Genomic DNA, 25,289 nt, shown 5'->3' on the forward strand with positions numbered 1-25,289 from the left:
TGATGCGATGTGGTAACCTGCTTTTTCTAGCAACTCCTGTAACCGCGGACCCTCCAGGACCAGTTCAACCGACCTCATCTTATCAACAGAGCAATTAAGAGCGGTCTTTGAGGAACCGAGACCCCTCGTCCAGTTGAAGCTGGTTGAGACCACCAGCCCATCAACGGGGCCTGCGCAGATGCTCCATCAGTGACCCTCTTGACGTCAAGGAGCTGAAAACTCCACGCTCCGCTCACGGTAATGCCGTCGTTTTGTGCCCATGCGTCTTATGAAGAGGACGGAGTCTGACTCCGCTTGCGCAGACCGTCAGTTACCTCTCCTCTCCTCACCTCCAATCATCCGTCTCCACGCTGCAGACCACCCTGCCCTTCATCCTATAAACTGTGCCCCAAGCCCTGGATCCCGGAGACAGATCTGAGGGCACATGACCCCTGCCTCCTTGCAAATCCATCTTGCAAAATAAAGCTGATTTCTTTCCCCAAAGCTGGTGCCTTAATAACCGGCTCTTTGTGCGTGTCAGACGACAGAGCCCCAATTTTGTGCGTAACGCTGCTTTGAAGGTCCACGTCTATTTGACTAATATGCACTTTCTTTTCAGAGAAACAGTAACCTCTCTTTACCTGGCTGCCTGCCACTGACTGGAGAAGCCACGAAAGGACGTAGACACGAGGACACACACAGCCCCTCCCGCCCTCCCCGAGTCACGGTGCAGAGGCCGCCGGGCGAGCGGGTTGGGCAGGAAGGGGGCACAGCAGTGGCTCCGGGTCTGGCTGGCCACCAGGTCCAGCTCCTAGGGGAGACACACACGCCCGCATCTCTGCCCCGGCCTCCGAGCTCGCTCCAGGGACGGCCGCCACACTCACCTCGATGCCGGGGGATGCACCAGGGCTCGCTGGTGTCCGAGGGCTGGCTGGCCCCCAGCTCGTTCTTGGCCACCACCCGGAAGTGGTACTCGAGGCCCGGGAGGACGCCCAGGAGGGTGAAGCGGTTGGTGTGCAGGCCGTCGGCCGCGAGGCGCCAGGGCCCAAGCCCCAAGCATCGCGTGAACACCTCATAGTGCAACGGCGAGTCACCCCCCTCGTCCGGAGAGGGCTCCCACTCGGCCGTCACCGTCCCCGGCACGTTCTCCTGCAGGTGGATGGGCCCGGGAGCCCGCGGGCACGCTGAGGACAGAGGGCACAGGGAGCCACGTTGAGGGGACCCAGCGGGCCACCTGAAATCACCCATGGGCTCCGGCAGTGGCCATCTCTGTGTCCCCATGTCTCCTGGGGCCCTGGGGAACGCAGACTTGCAGGCAGGGACCTGGGGCCAGAGAGAGCGCAGCCAGGGGTCTGCAGTTGCATCTGGAGCAGGAAGACCTCTCCAAATGAATCGTTTTTCTTTCAGCCCCATTCTCAGGGCTTGTCTTTTTTTTTTTTTAAAGGAAGATTGGCCCTGAGCTAACATCTATTGCCAAGTTTCCTCTTTTTTTTTTTTCCTCCCCAAAGCCCCAGTACATAGCTATATATCCTAGTTGTAGGATTCTACATTCTAGTTCTTCCATGTGGGAAACTGCCTCAGCGTGGCGTGATGAGCGGCGTGTAGGTCTGCACCTGGGATCTGAACTGGCGAACCCCGGGCTGCCAAAGTGGAGCGTGTGCACTTAACCACTCGGCCACGGGCCAGCGGCGCCCCCCCCAAAAGAGTCATTTTAATTCACTGGTTTGTAAGTAAAATGACACGGGCAGAGCAGGGGTTTTCATGAGACCGAGCCGCAGAGCCCCCATTGTCAGTGCATAATTCCGTATTCCAGAAGCCCCTCGGGGTGGGGCCCGCGTGGCGGTGGCGGTGGCGGTGGGGAGGGCGGCCCTTATCTCCTACAAGGACCACAGACAACTCCCCCCAGGGCTCTTTCGAGTCAGGGGCTGGTGGTGACCGCTTCCACTCACTGACCCAAAATGAGGAATCGCTGGGGTCCAGTGAGGGGCTGTGGCTTAGCTGTCCCTGAGTTCCCGAGGCAGAAGAGCAATGAGCCCCTGGGGACCCTCCGTCGGCTCTCCTCCTTTCTCTCTTTGAACACGTACGGAGGGTTGGTGAGGTGGGGGGGGCGATCCCTTTGCAAACCCAGGCCTGGGGGGCACAGCGGAGACCTGTGATCGGGCCAGAGGGAAAGCTCCCTGCCCCGGAGAGTGGCTGAGCCGTTCCCGAGCCCCTGCCAGGCCTGCCTCACCTGCCACCCGGAGCAGGAAGCTGTGGGTGGCCTCCTTCCCCTGCAGGCCTCTCAGCACCACGGTGTAGAGGCCGGCGTCCGAGGGGCTGGCCGAAGGCACCAGAAGCTGGGTGAGGCCGTCCTTGGTGGACGTCACGCTTCTTCTAGGCAAGGGCAAGCCGTCCTTGAGCCAGGTCACCTCGGGCATGGGGGCAGCCTGGGAGATGAGGGGAAGGGAAAGTGGTGTGGAAGCCACGGCATGGGAGCTGGGCTGAGGGGCGGGCGGGAGAGGAGCACTGTGGGAGGATGGATGTCTGAGCAACGAACGAGGCAGACAGAGCGGGAGGGAGCGGCTGGGGACGGGAGAGGAGGCTGGATGCGAAGTCAGGCACAAACGCCAAGTGTCCTCAACGTGACACCCACACAGACTTCTGGAGTTTCTTCTGCGAGCAGTGAGCTGCTGGTTGAGGCTCTGAGCAGGGGGCTATAATTAGATCTGGATTCCCACGGCCAGGCGGGGACGTGGCTGATGGGAGTGAGGGGGCTCACGGGGAGGGGAGTGCTAGCACCATGTGCCCAAGACTAAGGGGGGGTGCCTTGGGGATCCCTGCAGGAGCCCGGGAGGACTGGCCGGGGACAGTGGTGACCCTGATGGCCATGCCACCAATCCCCCTCGAGACCCTCAGTCCTGGGCACAGGGGGCTCAGAGTCAAACAGGGGTGCGAACAGTCCTGCCTCCCAGATGGTTCTGAGGAGTCAAGAAGTCAATTAATTATATCAACGTGCTTTCAATGCATTAATTGCATGAATCCTTAGAGCAACCCTTTGAGATAAGTTACTATTATTACCCCCATTTGACAGAGGAGGAAGTAGGGCACAGAGAGGTTAAGATATTTGTGCACGGTCAAACAGCTAGTGAGTGACGACACCGGAATTTGAATCCGGGCCGTCTGGGCTGCTGACCCGGGCACTGTACTGCTGTCCTGTCCGTCCAGAGATGCGTGGTGGTGCCTGAGAACCATCCTAAGTCACACGCAAGTGGTGGCCCGCACAGTATGAGTTCTGAAGTCAAAGGGGATCACGCACTGCAGGACCTCTGAACCCTCAGACTGAGGGCAGGTGGAGAAAAGTGGGTGGCCTTGTTTTGAGGTGCAGCACTGGAAACTACCACGAGAGGGGTTTGTGCACAGGAGCATGGTGGCAGCCCACTGGCCAGGTGAGGGCTGTCCCTTCAAGGAGGACCCTCCCCACCCCATTCCTCACAGCTGGCCTGATTTCCTGCACAAGCCCAGGTCCCAGATCAGGGCCTGAAAAGGACCAGGGGAGACAAGACAGCCACGGGTCTGAGTCCGGCTCCCTGTCTGCTCCGGGCTCCCCTCCCCACGCCCTGCCAGATGCACTCACTTCGAAGGGGACAGGAACACGAATGGTGTCGCCAGCTCTGACTGTCAGCGAGTCCTTCATGCTGGAGTCCAGGCGGAACTTGGGGCACACTGGAACACACAGGATGGCTGTCACCTCCCTCTGCAGTTGGGGCCTGGCCCCGAGGGGAAGGCTGGGCCAGCCGAATGGATGCCGAGATCTAATGGGGGCTGGGGCGGGGCTCCGAAGGAACAGGAGAGGAGGTTGGGAGGCCCAGGAGCTGGTGGGGAGAGGCTGGCACAGAGCAGGACAGGGAAAAATGGACCCAGCTCTTTGCTTTCGCAGGTGAGATGGCCCCCATCTGAGACACGAAGTGCCAGGCCTGAGACCAACCGAGCCAGGGGCAGAGCTGGGACAAGATCCAGGATTCTGGACGCCAGGTGTTGTGTGCTTTTCACTGTACTGGTCTCCTTTGTGTCACAGTGACAACTAGGGTCTGCTGGGGTGGCCCAGTGTCGGCTCGGGTCAAAGACGGGTCAGCTGCTTCCGGCAACTAAAGCCCAAGGGGCGGGACGGTCCACCCTCAGGTAACAGGGAGCTGGGCGGCTTCGGCCCTGAGTGTGAACCACACTTGTGAGCAACACCTGTGCCTTCTTAGGCCCAGCCTCGGGGGCAGCCAAGAACCCTGGAGGGAGCCTGGACGTCAGAGTCATCACCTGGGTTACAACCTGCCTCTGCCACATACGGGTGGAGAGACCCAGGGCAAAGTACCTTTGACCTCAGTTTCCTTATCTGTAAATTGGGGATAAAATATTAACCTCGTAGGATTTTTATGAGTCGTAATGAGGAAACGTTTCTGCAGGGCCTGCCTGGCCCAGAGCCTCACTCGTCCATCACAGGTGCTCAAGAAATGCCACTTTCGTCAAACCTCGGAAGGGGAGCCTGGCCCGCAAAGGGCACAGATGCCGCTTAGAGCCTTCTCCCGGGAAGGGCCTGTCGCGGGAGGAGGGGGGTGGCACTCACCAGTGACGGGCACGGCCTGCACCAACGTGTCCAGGGTGGTGGGCTGGCCGGGGCCCCCGTCGTTCACCGCTGTCACCCGCATGAAGTAGCTTTCTCGAGGCCGGAGCCCCTTGGCTGTGTAGGTGGGGCCGGGCACGGTGCCCGTGTGGCACCGGGTCCATTTCAGACTGTCCGAGCCGCGCAGCTCCACCACGTAGCCCTGAGCTTCGTCCCCTTCCTGAGTGTCCGGCCGGGCCCAGCTCAGGGTGATGCTGGTGTTCGATGTGTCTGTGACTTGCAGATCCCTCACGGGCCCAGGAGGTCCTGGCCAGGCCCCATGGGAACGTCAGGAATGGCGTCACCCTCCCTGAGGGTGGCCACTCCGTGTGGCTATTCATTGGTTTTCCTGTGGGAGGCTGGGGGTTTCTTTCACCGAGGGATTTGGAGTGTAGACTTTCCTGGAACCAAGCCCTTACTCCACCCCATCCCCTGCCTCACTTAGGCACCACAGATCCCATCTCGCCTCCTCCAGGAAGCCTTCCCCAACTCATTCCACTCCTTCGCCAACCCACCAACCCCTTCCCCCTAACGCTCCTTCCTTAATTCCTGAAAGCTGGAATTTACTTGATGACTTCTCGGGCTCCGAGATCCGCGAGGACTAGAACTCTTTACCTTTTTATTCTGAGCTCTAAGCTCCTAGTAAGACGGCCTTCTGGGCCCACAGTTCTTATTCTTCTCCTGTGACGCGGGAACGAGCGTCATCACACAGGCCCTGCCCGCCCCCGGGGGTTTGGGAACACTGTCTGATGCGTGTCAAAGGGCTTTGTCAATTGGACAGCACTGCGACCTTCAAGAGCCCCCCAGCGTTTCTAAGCACGAAGTGAGTTAATCTGCACACAAATCACCTGGGGGATGTCGTTAAAACTACGGATCCTGATTCAGGTGGTCTGGGGTGAGGGTTGAGAGTTTGCACGGCTAACAAGCCTCCAGCCAGTGCTGCTGGACCGGGGACCACGCTTAGCAACAAGGGTCTGGAAAATGTAGGATTGGGGTGGCGACTACGGGACACTGCTCGTCCTGCTTGTCTCCTCCCAGCATTGATGAGGGAGGAGGAAGATGGATCAAATAGGACAGGTTGGGGCCGTTTACAAGGAGTGAGATGCACGGGTCCCCTTTCCTCTCCCATCCACTGACCACACGCTGCCCTTCCTGGGACCACAACTAAGATGCCACTTGGTCAATTAAACTTAAACTATTTTTGCTGGACTCATTCCAACAGCCCGAACACCTGCGGTGCCCTACACAATGTTGGCCACATTGCAGGGGATGAGCAAATAGTCGTTGGATAGAGAAGCGATGCTGAGGTTTCCCTGTGGCCCCTCACCCTCCCGGCAGTGATGGGGGGAGTGGTAGGTTATAGCACAGGGACACGGGCAGCTTGGAGACTGATCCGCCCAGAGCTGAGGGGTCAGCGGGGTGATCTTGGCAAGGAGTTGTAATCCCCACCGCCTGGCCCCTGGGGGGCTGCTTGATCTCAGTTTAGGGGCTCGTGCCTTTCCTGTGCCCCTATGATGTGCCTCCCCCCGCAGAGGCCATCTGGACTTTATCCTCCAGCCCTCCTGACCATTTCCTTCAGGACGGCCCCTGAACTGTGGCTGCCTGTCCTGTCCCACCGGCTCCAGACCCATCCCCTGCTCACCACCACCACCCCGTCCTCCTGGCTTGGTGCTGTACTTACTCATGGGGTCCCGAGCAAAGACGGCATCCGACGGGGGCCCAGGCTCTCCAGGGCCAGAGGGAGCCACGGCTGTGACCCGGAACTCATACTGACAGCCCTGCCGCACGTCTGCCACGGTCCACTTCCTCTCTGTGAAAAGCCCGCCCCACATTAGTCCCACCCTGATGGGACCAGGCGATGGGGGAGACGGGCGGCTCGGTGGCTCCGAGTTCTGGAGAAGACCAAGCCGGGGCCTGCATCCCTCCCCCCCGTCCAGCCCACCCGGTGTGGCTCCGTTCTCTCCAAGGGGAGGAGAACATTGCTCTGTGAGTCAGGGCCCCGAGTCCCTGCCCTGTGGTTCTGCCACCAACTTGCCGGGTGGTCTTAGGCAGGCACCCGAACCTTTCCGGTTCTGTCTGCCTTACAGCGTTATTGTCATATTTAAATAAAATGGAACCACGACGTAATGAAGTCGGAAAGATGGCCTCAGCTCAGCTCCCTCCTTCTAGAGACGAGGAGACTGGGGCCCGAGCAGCTTGGCCCTGGCTGGTAACTGGGTCTCCTGACAACCTGCTCGGCGCTCCCACCCGCTCTTTCCCTACGAGCCCTGGTGTGGGCTCTCCTGTTTTTTCTGACCTCAGAAGGCAGCTCCTTAGAAAGATCTTAGGAGCAGGGGACACTTCTCCCCCATTTTGTGGATGAGGAAGCAAAGATCTAGTGAGGGGAGTGAGCTGCCCGAGGTCAAGGCCAGGAGGAGAGCGGCCAGGGCCAACAGCTCCATCTCTGGCTTCTAGCCCAAGACATCTTCTCTTACAGCAGCTTTCCCAAACTCGGAGGCACTGTCGACATTTTTCAGATAATTCTTTGTTGAGGGTGTGGGGGTGGGGAGGGCGCGTGCTGTGCGTTGTAGGATGTTCATCAGCCTCTCTGGCCTTTCACACTAGATGCCACTGTCCACCTTCCCCCTGACCCCCACTCGTGACAACTAAGACTGTCTCCAGACATTGCCAAAGGTCCCCAGGGGCAGCACTGCCCCAGGGGAGACCCAGGAACTAAATTGGTCTGGCATGACGGTGCCACGGGACCCTGCAGCTGGGAAGGGGTCCCGGGAAGGCTTGGAGCATCCCCGTCAGGCCCGCTCACCAGGCACCGGGCGGTCGTTCGCTGCTGTCCAGGTGTGGCTCCCCTTCTTGCGCTTCTCGACCACGTAGCCCAGGATGTGGGCACTGCCGGGGCCCTGAGGCGCCGTCCACGTCAGCGTGATGGCCTTGCTGGAGGCTGACAGGATGGTCGGGGCGGAAGGGGGCCCTGGGAGAGCTGGGGGGCGGAGAAGGTGCAGGTCAGCCAGAGGCCAAGGAAAGGGGCCAGCTCTCGGCCAGGTCTCGGGGGAGGAGCGGGGCCTCTGGGGACAGCCACATTGTCCTTCCCTGTGCGAGTGTCCGGGGGCCGAGCCAGCCTGCTCTGGGACACTGTTCTGGCTGTTTGGGGACAGGAATGACGGGACCAGAGAAGCTTGTGGCCTAGGAGTCTAGAGCCAGCCCTGTGGCCCCTCAGCCCCACGTCCCCTGAGAGATGCTCCAGACAGGGGCATCTGATGGAGGAGGGTCCTGAGGCAGTGGCTCTGCCTGTCCATCCCCGACTCCCGGACAGCCACAGCTGGGAGAAGACCCCATCAACCTTGCTTCCTGATCTGGCAGCCAGATCTCGAACAAAGCAGAGGCAAGGGGTCTCCATAGTATTCTAGAAGGACCTCAAGACCCCCAGGCACTGTCTGGTGTCCCTCAGCCTCCAGGGCAGACCTGCCTGTCCTCTGCGCACGGTGGGGAGCCCGGGAGCGCTCCCCACCCCCAGCCCCAGCCTGTCCTCTCACCCTCAGGAGCCAGCAGCACCTCCGCAGACTCCAGGGCCTCCCCAGCCCCCTCGGAGGTCACGGCCCGCACGCGGAAGGCGTACTTCTTGCCCCGCTCCACGTGGGCGTCGGTGAAGCTGGTGCTGTCCCCGGGGGGCTCGCCCACGTTCAGCCACGTGCTCCTGCCGGCCTGCCGCCTCTCTACCATGTAGTGCTCCACGGCCCGGCCCCCATTGTCCCGCGGGGGCCGCCAGCGGAGAGAGACACCAGCCCCCTGGCAATCCTGCACCTCCAGGGGGCCCTGTGGGGGCTGGGGTTTGTCTGGACCCAGCAAGAGGAGCAGGGAGAGAAGGGGGGTCAGAGGAGCTGGAGGGGAGCCGTGTGGGACATCCCCCCTCATGGGTGGATAAGCTGGCAGTGGGATGGGGTGCCCAAGTGGGCATCACCTAGAGGTGCCCCTGGTCTCCCCCACCCCAGCACAGGCACATACATGCGGGGCGGTGACACGGAGGGCAGGACTCCCTTAGTGGCTGGCAGGGGCACCTGCTCAGCCCTCCAGTGGCACCACTCAGGGCTGGGGGCCGCCACCCCATCCCAGCTACTTCCCGAGGGCCCCGTGCATCAGCTCTCAGCCGACAACATTCCCTCCTCCCAGCACCAGCCCAGCCCTTTATTTATCTAAACTGCTTCTTCCTAACCCGTCTGTGGGGGGGGACAAAGCGCGGTAAGGGTAGGTTCGGATCTTAGCATGCAAATGCGGAACAGAGCCAGGGGACCACCCCGGGGCTGCCCCTGCCGGCAGGGAGGGCCCAGAACCCCGGGAGCCCCAGGCTTTGGCGGGGAGAAGGCTGGGGCTGGCACCTAAGACTTGCAGGGTGAGCTCGGCCTGCGCAGAGCCCCCGTCACTCCTCAGCGTCACGCTGTACTGGCCACGGTCCTTCCTGCTGGCGCTGGAGAGGCACAGCCGCGTGAAGTCGTCCCCCAGGGTCACCTGGGGCCCCCCGCTGCTGCGGCCCAGCACCTCGGCACCGTCCTTCCTCCAGGCAGCCTGCACGGGGAGGCGGCTCTGGAAGGGCACCTTCATTGTCACCGGCTTCCCAGCCTTGACCACCAGTGGCTCTCGCAGTTTCTCTGTCACATCGGGAAGGATGACGGGGGCGTCTAGAGACAGAACAGGGCAAGGGGCTCAAAGAAGGGCAGGTTCTGGGCACGGGGGGTGGGGAAGTGGGAGCCAGAGAGGGAGGTTTGGGTAAGAATAGAGCACCCCTCCCCACCTCCAGAGGACTAACGGGGTGAAGGGGCTTTCCCTGCAGCTGGAAGGACGAGGGGGAGACCTCACAGAGAGGTCCCAACACGGAACGGGGAGGGTGTGGGCTGGCCTTTTGAAAGCACCTTCTCAAACTCAGGATGAGATTAGACTGGGTGCAGACCAGCCACACATCCGGGTGTTGGCAAGGGGAGCATATGCCCCAGTGCAGGGAGTCTGCTGAGCTGGGAGCAGGGCTGGGCCTCACCGTGGACGGTCAGTGTGGCCTCGCTCTGCTGGCTGCCGGCGACAAAGGTGTACCTGCCGGCCTGGGTGCCCTGCACGTGGGCAATGAGGAGCCTGTGCACCAGGCCATCCTGCTCAAAGACGACTCCATCCTGGGCACCAAGCTGGAAGAAGGGCCACAGAGGAGCCGGTCACCTCCTCCCGGCACCGCTCCTCTGGGCCCTTTACTAACGGCAGGCACGTGCCAGAGCTGTCCATGCTCAGTATCCCATTTAGCTGTTCCAACAACCCCACAAAGTGGGGGCTGTTATTAACCCCGCTTTATACATGAGGAGACCAGAGGCCATCTCAGTGGTCAGTGGCAGACCTGGGATCTGAGCCCTGCTTAGCCATGCTCTGAAGCCCTGGGGCGTCCTTCCTCCTGGGATGACAGCTAGGATGGAGGACAGAGGGGCCCTTCAGAGATACCAGAGATCCCGTCTGGTTGGGCCGACAAGACGCATTTGTACAAGGCCTTGAAGGATGGGGAGAGAGGCATGGGGAGATTCTGGATGGCAGGTGGGAAGGCAAGGGGTGTGTCGAGGGAGGAGCAGGCAGGACACACATCCATTTTATAACCCAGTTTATTCTAAACATACCCAGCTGCTGGCTGTTTAGACTTCTCCCATGGCAGATGAGTAAAATGAAGAAGGAAAAATCTTCATTGCCAAGAAAGAAAAGTCTTCCTTGCAAAGCCCCTTCCCTCTGCACCGCCATCCTCCCGTCCCTCCCTGCGCCTGCATCAGCACAGAGCTGGGGTGGCAGTACCTTGACTCCATCCTTCAACCAGGTCCCGGGGCCCAGGTCGCGGGTGAGGGTGCAGGACAGCACGGCGTCCTCGCCCCACTGCACTTCCGTGTCGACCAGGCCCTGGGAGAAGTGGCCCGCGGGGCCTGGGGAGACACAGGGGGCGTCTGGGGGCTGGTTGCCCAGGGATTCTCCCAAGGCCCAGACTCCCAGGCCGTGGCCGCACTGTGCCCTGGAGGGCACCATGTCCTGCCAACTGGGCTCAGCTGGTGCCAGCAAAGCCGGGCCCCTAGTTTTTCCCGAAGGGCCTAGGCTCGTGCAGGAGATGCGGGTGTGAGGTGCACGGAGGGGCCCTGAGTCACACAGACACGGAGTCTGTGTAACACAGAGAGGGTCAGTCCAACAGCTCTGGTGCACTGGACAGAGGGTGTCAATATGCACACCCAGGACACCTCGCTGAGCCCCAGGCAGCCTGGATCCCCCCCAAGGAGGGGGAAGAGGTTGCTTCCTGGGTTGGGAAGAGATCCCTGAAAATGGGGACACTGGAGGGACAAACTCCTGGGGCTGGAGGCAGAATGGGGACCGACCCAGGAATCCCAGCGTCGGATGGGACTCAGCCTGCTGAGAAATACTTACCTCGGGCCTCCTCGGAGAAACGGCCAGCATCAGGCCCATCAGGCCTGTATCTGGATCTGGGACTCTGGGTGGCATCTCGCCCCTGGCCGTCGGCGTCCCACCTGGCCTCTCTGCCGCCTCTCCTGCTGCCGGGATGGCTCAGGGGGTCCTGCTGCTGGTCCTGGTACAGAGCCTCTCCCAGGCCCCCTCTGCTCGTCTCTCCAGGCAGCCGCCCCAGGCCTCTGGCCTCATCCGCTCCTCCTCTCTTTGCAGCTCCAGCCTCGGCCCCCAATTGTGTTTGAGCCCTGTTCCTGGGTGCACCCAGCCTACCGTCTAACCTGCTAGACTCTGCTGCTCCCCATCCCTGAGACTCCTTTAGGGCCCCTGGACCTCGGGCCTTGTCATTCTCAGCCTCCAGAGACCCCTCACCCCCTAGGGACCCCCTTCCTCCTCTCAGCCCTTTGCCTGGCTGAGCTCCAAGGTCCTGGACGCCCCCTGATCTGTCCCCAGAGTCTTTTATGCCAAATGGACCATCGAGCCCATTCCAGGCTCCCTGAGGTCCTGTGTCCCCAGGTTTTTGGGTGAGGCCCTTCTCCCCATCACTGTAAGTCTCTTTATCCAGGACACCCGAGACCCCTGGGCCACTGGATCTGCCCCTTCCAGGACCTGAACCTTTGCTATCTGGGAACCTTGAGCCTCGCCACCCCCTAGCTTCTTCTTGGCCTGGAGCCCCGTCCCAGCCCCTGGAGCCCTCTGGTCCTTCATGGGTCCCATGGAAAGCGGCATCTTTCTCCTGCAGTGCACTGGGAGCCCTGGAGCCTGGGAGCTGCTTCCCAGCACCAGTGCTGTCTTGGCCAAACCGCTGGTCTTCCTGGCCTGGGGCCCAAGCACGGCTCTCCCCTCCTCCATCAGCAGCCCCTGGCCTTGATTTGCCCCTTTCCCCGGGCATCCCTTTGCCGTCCAGCACCTGGCCCGCACCTGCTGAGCTCCCTGAGCCTGCTCCCATTCTCCTGCCCCCCAGCAGTGCATCCCCAGCTCCCTGAGGGGCCAGTGCCCCTGGACCAGCCTCTCTACCCCTGTCTTCTGTCCCTGGGCCTGCTTTCCAGGAGTCCTGTTCACGCCCAGGGTCCAGAGCAGCTGTCCCTGCCCAGGCCTCACCCTCCACTGCCCCTCGACCACCAAGACACCCAGAAGTCCCCATACCCCCTGCTTGGTCTGCGGACCTGCCCTTCCTACTGGTAGCCTCTCTGTCCCCAGGAGAACCTGGGGTCCCAGAGGCCCCAAGACCACCCTTGGAGCCCTGCACATCTGGAAGGATCTGTGGCCCTCTGGGCATCCCCAGCACCCCAGGGCCCCTGTGTCCTGTGCCGTCTGCGGTGCCCAGTATTCCAGTCTGCCCAGAACCCACGCCAGGCCCTGTCCCGTCTACATGCCCCACTCCCCTGCCCCTCTCTGCACCATCTTTTTTGCTTGTGCCACCGTCAGACCCCTCTGATGCTGCCCAGGATGCAGACCTGCGCCCTTGGGCCTCTTGGCCTCTGGGTCCACCCTCATATCCCCCTCCAGCCAGTGAGCCTGTTACTCCGAAGCCTCCTGAGCCATCTCTGTAGCCCATCTCAACTTCTGACCCTATTTCCCCAGGTCCTCCTGAGCCTGCCCTATAACCTGCCTCACCCCCTGACCCCATTCTACCAGGACCCCCTAAACCATCCCCATAACCTGCCTCACCCCCTGACCCCATTCTACCAGGACCCCCTAAACCATCCCCATAACCTGCCTCACCCCCTGACCCCATTCTCCCAGGACCCCCTAAACCATCCCCATAACCTGCCTCACCCCCTGACCCCATTCTCCCAGGACCCCCTAAACCATCCCCATAACCTGCCTCACCCCCTGACCCCATTCTACCAGGACCCCCTAAACCATCCTTATAACCTGCCTCACCCCCTGACCCCATTCTCCCAGGACCCCCTAAACCATCCTTATAACCTGCCTCACCCCCCGACCCCAATCTCCCAGGACCCCCTAAACCATCCTTATAACCTGTCTCACCCCCTGACCCCATTCTCCCAGGACCCCCTAAACCATCCTTATAACCTGCCTCACCCCCTGACCCCATTCTCCCAGGACCCCCTAAACCATCCCCGTAACCTGCCTCACCCCCTGACCCCATTCTCCTAGGACCCCCTAAACCATCCCCGTAACCTGCCTCACCCCCTGACCCCATTCTCCCAGGACCCCCTAAACCATCTTTATAACCTGCCTCACCCCCTGACCCCATTCTTCCAGGACCCCCTAAACCATCCTTATAACCAGCCTCACCCCCTAAGCCCATTCTCCCAGGACCCCCTAAACCATCCCCATACCCTGCCTCACCCACTGACCCCATTCTTCCAGGACCCCCTAAACCATCCTTATAACCTGCCTCACCCCCCGACCCCATTCTCCCAGGACCCCCTAAACCATCCTTATAACCTGCCTCACCCCCTGACCCCATTCTTCCAGGACCCCCTAAACCATCCCCGTAACCTGCCTCACCCCCCGACCCCATTCTCCCAGGACCCCCTAAACCATCCCCATACCCTGCCTCACACCCTGACCTCATTCTACCAGGACCCCCTAAACCATCCTTATAACCTGTCTCACCCCCCGACCCCAATCTCCCAGGACCCCCTAAACCATCCTTATAACCTGCCTCACCCCCCGACCCCAATCTCCCAGGACCCCCTAAACCATCTTTATAACCTGCCTCACCCCCTGACCCCATTCTTCCAGGACCCCCTAAACCATCCTTATAACCAGCCTCACCCCCTGACCCCATTCTCCCAGGACCCCCTAAACCATCCTTATAACCTGCCTCACCCCCTGACCCCATTCTTCCAGGACCCCCTAAACCATCCTTATAACCTGCCTCACCCCCCGACCCCATTCTCCCAGGACCCCCTAAACTATCCCCATACCCTGCCTCACCCCCCGACCCCATTCTCCCAGGACCCCCTAAACCATCCCCATAACCTGCCTCACCCCCCGACCCCATTCTCCCAGGACCCCCTAAACCATCCCCATAACCTGCCTCACCCCCTACCCCCATTCTCCCAGGACCCCCTAAACCATCCTTATAACCTGTCTCACCCCCCGACCCCATTCTCCCAGGACCCCCTAAACCATCCCCGTAACCTGCCTCACCCCCTAACCCCATTCTCCCAGGACCCCCTAAACCATCCTTATAACCTGCCTCACCCCCCGACCCCATTCTCCCAGGACCCCCTAAACCATCCTTATAACCTGCCTCACCCCCTGACCCCATTCTCCCAGGACCCCCTAAACCATCCCCATAACCTGCCTCACCCCACAACCCCATTCTCCCAGGACCCCCTAAACCATCCCCATACCCTGCCTCACCCCCTGACCCCATTCTACCAGGACCCCCTAAACCATCCCCATAACCTGCCTCACCCCCTGACCCCATTCTCCCAGGACCCCCTAAACCATCCTTATAACCTGCCTCACCCCCTGACCCCATTCTCCCAGGACCCCCTAAACCATCTTTATAACCTGCCTCACCCCCTGACCCCATTCTCCCAGGACCCCCTGAACCATCCTTATAACCTGCCTCACCCCCTGACCCCATTCTCCCAGGACCCCCTAAACCATCCCCATAACCTGCCTCACCCCCTGACCCCATTCTCCCAGGACCCCCTGAACCATCCCCATAACCTGCCTCACCCCCTGACCCCATTCTCCCAGGACCCCCTAAACCATCCTTATAACCTGCCTCACCCCCTACCCCCATTCTCCCAGGACCCCCTAAACCATCCCCATAACCTGCCTGTCCCCCTAAACCCACTCCCTCAGGACCCCCGAAATCTTTCCTATAGTCTGCCTTGTCTACTGACCCTCTTTCCCCAGAACCCCCAATGCCATCCCTATAACCCGGTCCAGCCCCTGACCCTGTTCCTCCGAGGCCCCCTGCACCGTCTCTAAAGCCTGCCTCACCCCCTGGCCCCATCCCCCCAGGCCCAAGCTCCCTTGAGCCTCCCCCATAAGCTGTTCTGCCTCCAGCTAGCTGAGACCCTCGAATTCCTGATCCATCCCCATAACCCAGCGCGTTGCCAGACCCGTAAGCCCCCCGGCTCGCGGAGCCAGCCCCAGCGTGAGGAGCTAGTGCCTCGGGGTGCCTGGTATCATCCCAGTCAGCAGCTCCAGCTCCAGAGGCCCCAGCACCACGGCCCCTGGGCCCATCCCCATCACTCACTTTGCCCCCTGCCCTCAGAGACCTTGGCTCTGTGGCTCCTGGGCCCCCAGAGCCATCCTCATGGCCTCCTTCTCCAAAGGACCCCAGAGCCCCTGAGGCTTTGAAGCCCCCGTAATCTCCAGTCTGACCCCAAGGCCTTATTCTTCCAGAGTCCCCTGGTTCAGCTCCCACTTGTCCCTCCCCAACAGCCTCCACTGTTGCAGAGGCCCCGAGGCCACCTCTACCCACAGACCCCGCTTTCCCAGGGCTCCCGAGGCCACCATCAGAACGATGCCTTCCCCCAGGGCCAGCATCTCCCTGGCCTCCGGGCACATCCCTGGCCTCTGGATGCATCCCAGCTTCATGCATGGGCCCTCCATCAGGGCCACTGGAGCCATTCTTGAGACCAGCAAGTCTCCCCGATCCCCTTCTTGCAGGACCATAACCATCTTTGTCTCCAGACCACGTTCCCCCGGGCACCCCTGAGCCATGTCTGTAACCACCTCCTACCTCAGACTCTGTTTCCCCAGGTGCCCCAGAGGAGACTCTATAACCAGCACCCTGACCAGATCCCATTTCTCCTGGCCCCCCTGAGCCATCACTATAACCAGCCCCCTTTTCTGGACCTACTCCCCTGGAATACCCTAAGCCATCACCATAGCTGGAGTCCATCCCCCCTGGACCTCCTAAGCCATCCTTGTAGCCCATCTCACCCCTGGATCCTTTTCCTCCAGAGCCCCATGAACTATTCCAGAAATCTGGGTCAGATCCTACTGCCCCTGGGCCTCTTAATCCATCTGTGTCTCCCAGTGTCCCCCCTGACCCCTGAGCACCCAGGCCTGGAGACCCAATTAGCCTGTGGCTTCTGGCATCTACCCCCTGACCAGACCCCATCAGCCCAGTCACTTGGGCACCACCCATACCCCCTTTCTCTCCACCAGACCCCCACACTCCCGGCCCGTGGTGGGCCCCAGTTTTGCTGAGGCTGGACTGTGTGTCATCCCAAGGACCTGCGCTCTCAGCGTCTATTCTGCCGGCACCCCCTGCTCCGCTCTGACCTGCTGTCCAGCCCTGGGAATACTGGAGGCTTCTGGACCCATCGCCTGCCTCGCCCAAGGCCCCTGCGGTCCCCTGGCCCTCCCTTCCCCTGAGCCCCTGTTCACCCCCTTCCCAGCCCCTGGGACCTCCTGAGCCTCCAAGGCTGGTTCTATAGCCCTTGCCCCCTCCCATGGATGCCCCTGGGCCTCCATCCTCTGCCCCCAGCAGGGAGCCCTCACCTTTGGCCTCAGGACCCCCGCGCCCCAGGGGGAATTTCCTGCCAGAAAAGTCCTTGCCTGCAGATGTCTGTCCTGGAGACTCCTCTGACCCCCAGAAGCCCCTTGCTTCCCCGTGGTCAGCATCACTACCTGCCCAAGAGCCCCCGGACTCACGGCCCCTGCCTGCCTTGGAGCTAGAACCTCTTTCTCCAGGGGACCCCAGGGCGCCAGGACCTCCGGCCCCACTGCTGTCTCCAGCTCCCCCGAGGCCTGACCCACTACCCCACACTGCCCTAGCTGCTCCTCTCCCCCTTGCTCTGCTCGGATCATCCCCTCCTTCCATCTCAGCCAGGCTCTCCCCCTGCAAAATCTCCATCTCTTCCTCTTCTGACCGAGACCCTGCAGGACCAGACTGAGACCCCCGCAGGGCCCTCTTTCCTATGCCAGGTCCCCCCTGAGCACCCCAGAGGAGCTGCTGGCCGTGCCCGTCTAGTTCGCTCCCATTTTCCTCTCTGTGTTCCTTTCCTTCCCGTCTTCCCCCCACTTCTCCAGCCCAAGGGCGGCCGGACCCAGCCTCCCAGCCCCCTGCGAGCCTGCTGCCTCCATCACCGTCTCTGCCGCGACCCTGTTGTTGACCTTCCCTGAGGTCCAGTCCTGATTCTAGGCCCTCTTGCTGTCCCTGGGCCCTCCCGGGAAGGCCCCTGTCCCAGCCCCCCTCTCTGCGGAGCTGACCGTCCCCAGGAAGGGCGACACTGCCTCCCTCTGCTTCCAGGAAGCCCTTTCTTGCCTGCCCAGGGCCCCAGACTGACTCAGCTGCCCCCTTGTCGCCCACCAAGGAGGAGTCATGCCCATCAAGGCCACCTCTGTCTGGGCCGGCTGAGAGCTGGAGCCTGGAAGCCAGCCCAGCCCCATCAAGGGAGCTCCCTATGTGGCCCTGCTCCCTGGCTGTCCCTCCCTTGCCACTGAGGCTCCAGGAATCTTCTGCTTCTGAGGTCTGGGCTCCTCGTGCCTGCAGCTGGTGGTCAGCGCTTGTGGTCAGAAGGTCTTTATCCTTCCCAGCTTTGGTGAGCAGACGGCGGCCCCACAGAGAGACAAGAGGAAAGGCCGTTTGAATCAGGCCGAGGTGCCTGTCTGTGCCTCAGTTTCCCCAGTAAAAAGCAAGCCAACCATCTCAAAGAAGCCAGGAAGTGCCAGCACATTAATGGACAAGTCCCATGACCACCTCCCCCAGCCCCGTACCCACAGCCCAGCCAGCCCTGCTCTGCGGTTTGCGAGGACTTTTGGAGGAAAGATAAAAGCCACAAGTCATTTGCTTATCCAACTGCCAGACCCATCGTGCGGTTTTTACAAGGTCCATTTGCCCCACCGGCTGCCTTACAAATGTCCAGTTTACACTTTCCTGGGGTCTCCTTGAACCCAAATCCCTCGGTCGTAGGGTGGCACTAAGGGTGTTCTTTGGCCTGACCCAGGGGCTTCTCGTCCACGCTGAGCCCAGGCCACTGTCCGCAGCCCTGTCCAGGATCCTAGGGCCATCTTGGATTTGTGGCCCCGAGCAGGTGTAACTGAGGAGGGCTGGGCCGGCTGGGAGCCTGCCTCTCGGGGTCGAGGATAGAGCAAAGGAGGCTTCCTCCTTCTCTGAGAGGGAAGGAGTCATCGAAAGCAAATGACTGACCAGAAGAGGGCCCTGCCACTGGCCTTCCTCACTGCCCCCTTGGCCCCGAGGCCTGGCCGTGGGAGAGGCTGGGAAGATGGAGGGGTGGACCAGACCGCTCACCTTCAACCACCAGCCAGGCGCTGGAGGTGTGGAACCCGGTGCCCAGCGAGTAGAGGCCCATGTCTGAGAAACGGGCCCCTCTCACCACCAGCTGGTGGGTCAGCCCGTCAGGGGACACAGACACTTCATATTTGTTGCCGCGCCGGAGCGGCCGGTGCTGGAAATTCCAGGTGGCGTCGGGGCAGGGGCCGGAGAGGACGCACTCGAAGACGGCATCGCCGCGCTCCTTGCAGCGGGCCTCGGTCAGCGGGACCACCACGTGCGGGGGGATGGCTGTCAGGAAAGGAGGAACGGGGCGTCAGTTCGGCAGCATGATCCAGCGGGACCTGATGCCGCTGGGCTGGGAGTTCAGAAACGCTGATTCAGGCCTGCTTGGCCGCAAATTCCTGTGTCTCCTTGGACGGCCAGCTCCTTGTCCAGGGATCAGTCCCCTCACGTCAAATGAGGCGTTATAATTTGGTTATGAACAGAAAGACTGCCTTCAGCTCTGGAATTCTATAATTCCCAACCCAAGGTCATATCTGGGGGCGGGGGGTGCGTGAAGGAGACCCGCACGCTGAGCGCCGACGCTTCTCATGCAGCCTCTTATTAATCTCACGCCCACCTTGAGGTCTCACGGCTCCTTTTGACAGGTTAGGAAACCAAGCCTGCCAAAGTTCAAGGACTGGCCCATCTCACCCAGCTAAGAGGCGGCCCAGGCAGGACTCACACCCGGGTCCGGTGGACCCCAAACGCCCCGCTCCTTTCTCCATGCCACGTCATTTCCAGGCTGCGCAAAGCCCCCTCCAGGCGGGCCAGGCCTGCCGGACCGCTCATCCCTCCTGTTCCCTCAGCCTCGGCTCAGCCGTGTGCTTTATGCTGTATTTGCCCAAAGCTTCCTCCCCAGCCTCTCCTCCTTCCAGGAGCCCCTGGAACGGTCGGTCGGTTGGGTGCTCCAGGGTGACGTGTGCATGGCTCTTCAGGACGGGAGGGAGTTTGATGAGGGAGGAAGCGACAGTTCCCAGGGGAGAGCGCACGGGAGGCAGAGCGGAAAGAGGCCTCTGTGGGCACCAGCTGTCTGCCCAGGCGGGGCTTCTTGCTAAGGGATGTGGGAGATGAGGACGAGCCTCAGACGGGGCAGAATCTGCAGGCTGAGAACTTAGACCCTGATCTGACTTCGCTGCGGAAGGTCTGTGAGCGGGGCACACCATGTCCAGTCTGTATCCGCGGCTGAAACCCAGCCCGGCTCAGCACCAAGAGGCCACAGGCCTGACACGGAGACTTCCGGAAAGAGACTGTCATCCCTGAACCCTCGGGACACGCGTTCCTGCCCCCAGCTGTCTTCTCGAGGGGGGACCTGTCACGTTCCTCTGTCCCCCTACCCATGGCACTGACCCGGTTGCCCCACCCCCCAAACTTCTGCAAGGACCACCACCCACCGCTGGCGTCCAGTTCCGTGGAGAAGATCTCAGTGTCCTCCACCTTGACCTGGTAGATGCCCGCATCCTCGGGCTGAAGGTCCTTGATCTGGAAATGGTAGTGCTTCCCCAGATGCCGCAGACAGTGCTTGGTCTGGTTGTCAAAGCCGTAGGGGATCATCTCGCCATCCTGAGACCGGCAGAGGGAGAGCGGGGTTTGGGGCCTTGGCAGGTCCCCAGCACCTCCTGCCCCCAGTCCCACTCTGGCTACAACCAGCTGTTTCCTCCCACTGGCCCAGGTGCCAGAAAACCTATCAATGGAACAGCACGGAGGCGGGGGGTGGTGCTGGGGGTGGAGAGTGGGTCCTGCAGCCCGGAGAACAGGCGGTGTGAGGTGGAGGAGAATAAATGCTCTGGGATGGGCCCTGACGGCCCCCGGGGAGTGATCATCTGCTAGGGTCACGCGAGAGCCCCTGAGATGGTGAGACCGCGGCTCGGACCAAGGAGATGCCTGCCCAGGCAGCTGTGCCAGGTGAGCAGGGGGCAGGGAGTCCATGCCAAGGCCCTGGGGCGCAGCACGTTCATTCACGGAGGGAGGAAGAGAGCGCTCTCAGTGTCCTTAAAGCTCCTCTGAACCCAGGGATCAAGGCGCACGGCCACTGCAGCTCAGTCTGGGTGGATCGGCCACTTGTGCATATTAGCAACAGCGAACACCTGCCCGCTGGGTGCCAGGCAGTGTCTGCGTGCTCGGGACACAGCCGTGAATAAGACTAAGATTCCTGCCCCCGGGGAGCTGAAGTTCGATCCGGGAGACAGACAAGTAATAAACATCTTAAGTAAATAATGTCGCGTGTGGGAGAAAGAGACGGAACTAAGGAAAAGAGAAAGGGGGCGCTCAGGAGTACAGGATGGGTCTGGGGATCCAGCAGTTGCCCAGGGCGGGCGTGGGGCTCCCTGCAGGAGAAGGGCTTAGCCGCGAGGATATCAGGAAGAGCACGGCCGGCAGAGGGACAGGCCGGGGGCAGGCACAGAGGAGTGGAGGAGAGGGAGACATCGTGCATGACCTCACTTATCGTCTCGGCACGCCGGAGACAGGCTCTCCAGTCCTCACTTCACAAATGAGGAAACTGAGGCACAGGGGAGGCAAGCAGCCTCCCTCAGTCGGTAGCACGTTGGTGTCAGAACACAGGACTGGTGCTAGGCCTTGCTGCCCCCCGCCCCCACCCCAGGCCCCACCTGGTTGATGGCGGGGCCCATGCCTGGAGACAGAGCCCAGGTGGAAGGGATGTGCTTGCTCAGAATCCCCCTTTTTTCCCCCCAGGCCCTGTCCGGAGAGCCCCGCTGCTCAGTGAGAGGTTAGAGGTCTCCGTGGAATGTCTACACCCGGCTTTGACCTGACTCCCACCAGGAGCTCCACAAGACGCATGGCTCACCCCCATGTTCTCTGGTTCTTCCCACAGGGGGACCCATGGACCCGTGGTCCCTCCCCACACCTGCACCATCCCGTGTCCGTTCAGGGCCCCGCCAGCCTCACCTTGTACAGGTAGATCTTGCTCCCCAAATCCTTGAGATCCAGCTCCAGGTGAAACGAGGCCACCCCATCCTTGCTGACCTTGATGTGCCTCAGGTTGGCGAGGATGTTGACGTACTGGGGAAGACAGCCCACCAGGAAGCTCGCTGAGCTCTGTCCTCGGGGCACTCCCGCCCCTCAGACCGCAGCCCCGATATCGCGGGTGAGCACGGTTTGCCCGTGTTCAGGTGGGACCCTTCAGCTCCGTGAAGTGGGAAGTTCCCCAGGGTGAGCCATCGGGTCAGGAAGGGGAGCAGGAACGGACCCCAGGCATCCAGGTGTCCCGAGAACATGGTGGGTGTCTCTGCTCATCGCTATTCCATCCAACAAAAATCAAAAAAACTGAGCAACTACTGTGTGCAAAGCCCTCTGCTGGGTCTCGTGTTAGAACAGCTGAGGAGGTTCGGAGGAGAGGAAGCCGAGACCCTAGAGGGGAGGTTTGATGAACCACCCTCAAGGGGATAAAATACTATTTTCAGGATAATGAAAACTAGCTGTTTTGCATTTCCAGAAGACGAATTTGACTTATCCTATAGTTAGGGTAGACACAGCGAAGAACTTCCCGTACGGTTTCTAAGATGCTGGAATGAGAGCACTCAGGGGAACGGAGAAATTCCCTTCTCTGGAAGCCTTTAGAAATAAGGCAGGTGCCCACCGTCTGGTGATGACGACAGACAAGGACGATGGCGGTGACAGCTGACATGAAGCCCTTGCTGTGCGTCGGGCACCAGGCTAAGCACATTCTCTCTTTCATGCTCTCAATAACCCTACGAGGTACGGACGACCAGAACACCCGTTTTACAAAGAAGGAAACCAAGACCCAGAGGCCCCAACTCTCCCAAAGCCCCAGATTTGGGCAGCATCAGAACCAGGTTCAAGCCAGGATGCCGGCTCGGAAGGCTGGGTCCTCAGCCGGGCACCCCGCCGGGGGTGGGACGAGGGGGCCCCCCCGGCCACGCTCGGTTTCCCAGCTCCAGGGGTGCGGCCGGGCGAGGGCACCTGTGATATCTTGTGCTCTCGCTCCTTCTGCATCTGCCGCAGCTTGTGCAGCATCCCCCTGAAGTCCACGATGCCGTACTTCATGCAGATCCGCTCGTAGTCTTTCCGGTCGGCCGTCATCAGCAGCTGCCACACTTGTTCCATGTCCACCTTTTTCTCGGGGGCGGGAGGAGCCCTGGGGAGCAGGGTGGGCAGGTCAGAGGCCGGTGTAGGGGTGCCTAGGAGCTGGTCATCTGGCCCCGATGCCCCGAGGGAGTCCTGGGGAGCTACCCTCTCTGTGCTGGAGGAAAGGAACCCAGAGACTGGGATCTGGGACTGACTCCTGTTAGGACTGGAAGGACCCAGAGATGGGCAGGGGCAGCCCTGGCCCCACAGCTCCAGCTTCGTGGGAGAAACTCTGCTCCTAACAGCTTGTATGGTGGATGTCTGAGACATCTTGCTCAGAAAGAAAGGAAGAGGAAAGAAAGGAAAGGTGGGAGATTGTTCTGTCGCTTTATAAAAAATTTTTATAAGTCCCTGTTCTAGCGGAACGTCCAAATTTTTTTTTCTCTTTTTTTGGTGAGGAAGAGTGGCCCTGAGCTAACATCTGTTGCCAATCTTCCTCTTTTTGCTTGAGGAAGATAGGAGATTGTCTCTGAGCTAACATCTGTGCCGGTCTTCCTCTATTTTGTACGTGAGATGCCGCCACAGCATGGCTTGAGGAGCAGTGTGTAGGTCCGCGCCCAGGATCTGAACCGGGAACCCAGGGCCGCGGAAGCGAAGCACGTGAACTTAACCACGACACCACCCGGCCAGCCCCGGAGCACCCGATTTCACAAATGAGTAAATGAGAATCCAGAAAGGAGAGACCCTTAACTCCAGGATGTACAGCTTAAAAGTGGCAGAGCTGGATGGGGAATTCCTGGTCCGGATTGCCTCCCCTCCTCCCTCGGGCCGCCTGCGGCCCAGCTTCCCCGCGTGTGTCGAGGGTGCAGGAGGGAAGCGGCAGGGGACGGGCACCACGGGAGCTCCAAAACCCGCCGCGGACAGGCCGGACCCACCTTTTCTTGAGTAACTTCCGGAATTCCACCAGCTCCTTCCTAAGGTCTAGAAAAGAAGCAGGAATAAGGCCCCGTCCCGGGTGGGGTTCCCAGGGGCCAAGGCAGGCTTTTCCGTAGAAAGGGGGGCAGTGGGGAGGGGATCAAGGGGGACCTGTGGACCGTGGCTGACGGCCGAGCTTTTGAAAGGGGCTTTCCTGTGGGCTGACAATGACCCCTCAGGTGTCCCTGGGAGCTTGGCCAAGTGGGGAGCATGGAGCAGCACATCCCCCAAAGACCCCGAGATTTCTGACAACCCTTCCACCTACCCTCCTGGGGCTCCTTCACCCTCTTCCGACTCTTCCGGAAGCCAACTGGACCGTCAAGAGGAGAGTTCACGTGGATGGGCAGGGAGAGAAGCAAGAAGACACGCTGATGGCCTTCCTGTGACCAACAGGGCACCAGGGCCCTGACCTCCCCTCTGAGGCCTGGCAACGGCCCAGCAAGAGGGATGAGCAGGGCGGAGGGTCTGTCCATCATCAGCGTGGATGCCCCAGGGCCTTAGCACGGCCAAAATGGAATCACCCTGGTTATCATCACACACAGGGGAGACCCACACCCACGTTTCCAGGGGCCAAGGAGGCATGATCACGCAGAGTGACCACAGGTGACCACAACGAACTGAAGCTGTTTGGCTGACCCTGCGGCCATTCCGAATCCTGTTCTGAATCACCTACGTCCTCTAAAGATGCTGGGAAGCTAAATACTTGCCTTCCCAACTTCCCTTGCAACTAAGAGCGGCCACGAGACAGAGATTTGCCCCTGAGATGTGAGCCGAAGTCTCTGCGGAGTTTCTGAGAACTCTTTCACCAGGGCCCCTCCCGCCCCCGTGCCGGCCCTGAGTGTGGGCTCAGTCTGGATCTGCGGCAGCCACTTTACCACCATGAGGTGATGAGCCAGGCTCAGAGCACGAGACAGAAACAGCCTGGCTCCCTGGTGACAGCCCTGAGCTGGGAGCCTGGACTCGTCTCTGAACTTCTTCTCACGGGAAGTAACGGGGTGTCCTTATATCTTGGGCTGCTGGAGTGGGGTTCCCTCTTACTCGGAGGCAGAAGTGGGACCAACTGAGAGATTGGGTCTGCTTTCTCGAGAGACAACTGCCTTCCAATTTATACACGTTGACAACTTCAAAGTTTTTGAAACACCGTGCAAACCAAAAAAATCCCACGTCTGAGAAAGGGTTTGGCGTTTAGAGTACCCATTTTCCCCCTCTGGTGTAGACCTGCACAAAGCATTCTTTGCACAGTGGGGAAACTGAGGCCCAGAGGACTTCGTGAAGCCCGCTGAATGAGCTGGCAGAAGATCCAGGATTAGAAGCCAACTTCCAGGTCCTGGGCTCCTTCCACGGGGCTGAGACACCGTCACTCAGAGGCTGCGTGGGACGTGTGCCGAGCGCGCGCCTGTGCAGCCACACGCAGTGCTGGTGTGCGAGTGGACGAGGCCGCAGCCTCCTGGGTCCCCCTCCCTCCCCCACGGGTGTGAGGCCCCTGAGTCCTCTCCGGGCCCTCCGAGCCCCCGAGCACCGCCGAGACAGGCCAGGGGACGGGTCCAGGGTGCCCACCTTCGATGACAGTGAGCCTGGCGGAGCACATGGCCTCCCCGTACATGTTGATTGCGGTGCAGCGGTACTGGTCCGTGTCCTCACCCGTCAGCTTGTTGATCTGCAGAGGTCAAGGGCAGGGGACGGGGCTAGCCAACATCCTCCCCACCATTACTAGACATGGCTGCGTGTCACAGAGATGAGTAAGACGCCGTCCTTGTCCTCATCAGGAAAGCATATCCCAAAACAAAATCCTGGATCAGGCCAGAGGGTGGAAATGCCTGCCCTGCCATCAGAGACAACCTGGGGTGGCGGACAGAGCTCGCTTTCTTGAGTCAGACGGATCTGGGACTAAATACCATCTCTGTCATGTATTACAGGCTGTGCAACCTTGGGCAAGTTACCTAACCTCTCTGAACCTTATTTCTTTAC

The 25,289-nt window shown here is 60.7% G+C and overlaps 1 protein-coding gene across 2 annotated transcripts in view; it reads right to left on the reverse strand.

The window, feature by feature from the left end:
- IGFN1 (immunoglobulin like and fibronectin type III domain containing 1) overlaps window positions 1-25,289 on the reverse strand; it is a 32,302-nt gene that overhangs the window by 2,119 nt on the left and 4,894 nt on the right. Inside the window, exons 5-23 of one of the 2 annotated variants that reach the window (XM_044762797.2) lie at window positions 24,879-24,978; window positions 23,587-23,631; window positions 23,282-23,327; window positions 22,242-22,416; window positions 21,207-21,320; window positions 19,694-19,862; window positions 18,276-18,548; window positions 17,511-17,560; window positions 11,033-11,159; window positions 10,418-10,542; window positions 9,633-9,774; window positions 8,980-9,279; window positions 8,140-8,439; window positions 7,413-7,586; window positions 6,291-6,419; window positions 4,574-4,876; window positions 3,593-3,681; window positions 2,210-2,405; window positions 864-1,163 (exon numbers count right to left, since the gene is read on the reverse strand). In XM_044762797.2, coding sequence (XP_044618732.1) covers window positions 864-1,163; window positions 2,210-2,405; window positions 3,593-3,681; window positions 4,574-4,876; window positions 6,291-6,419; window positions 7,413-7,586; window positions 8,140-8,439; window positions 8,980-9,279; window positions 9,633-9,774; window positions 10,418-10,542; window positions 11,033-11,159; window positions 17,511-17,560; window positions 18,276-18,548; window positions 19,694-19,862; window positions 21,207-21,320; window positions 22,242-22,416; window positions 23,282-23,327; window positions 23,587-23,631; window positions 24,879-24,978 — 3,157 coding nt within the window. Of the gene's footprint in view, window positions 1-863; window positions 1,164-2,209; window positions 2,406-3,592; window positions 3,682-4,573; window positions 4,877-6,290; window positions 6,420-7,412; window positions 7,587-8,139; window positions 8,440-8,979; window positions 9,280-9,632; window positions 9,775-10,417; window positions 10,543-11,032; window positions 12,739-17,510; window positions 17,561-18,275; window positions 18,549-19,693; window positions 19,863-21,206; window positions 21,321-22,241; window positions 22,417-23,281; window positions 23,328-23,586; window positions 23,632-24,878; window positions 24,979-25,289 lie in introns of those variants that run through there. The other variant, XM_070501485.1, reaches the window with a different exon arrangement.

Source organism: Equus asinus, chromosome 30 (genome assembly GCF_041296235.1).
Source record: "Equus asinus isolate D_3611 breed Donkey chromosome 30, EquAss-T2T_v2, whole genome shotgun sequence".
Taxonomy (NCBI): Eukaryota; Metazoa; Chordata; class Mammalia; order Perissodactyla; family Equidae; genus Equus; species Equus asinus.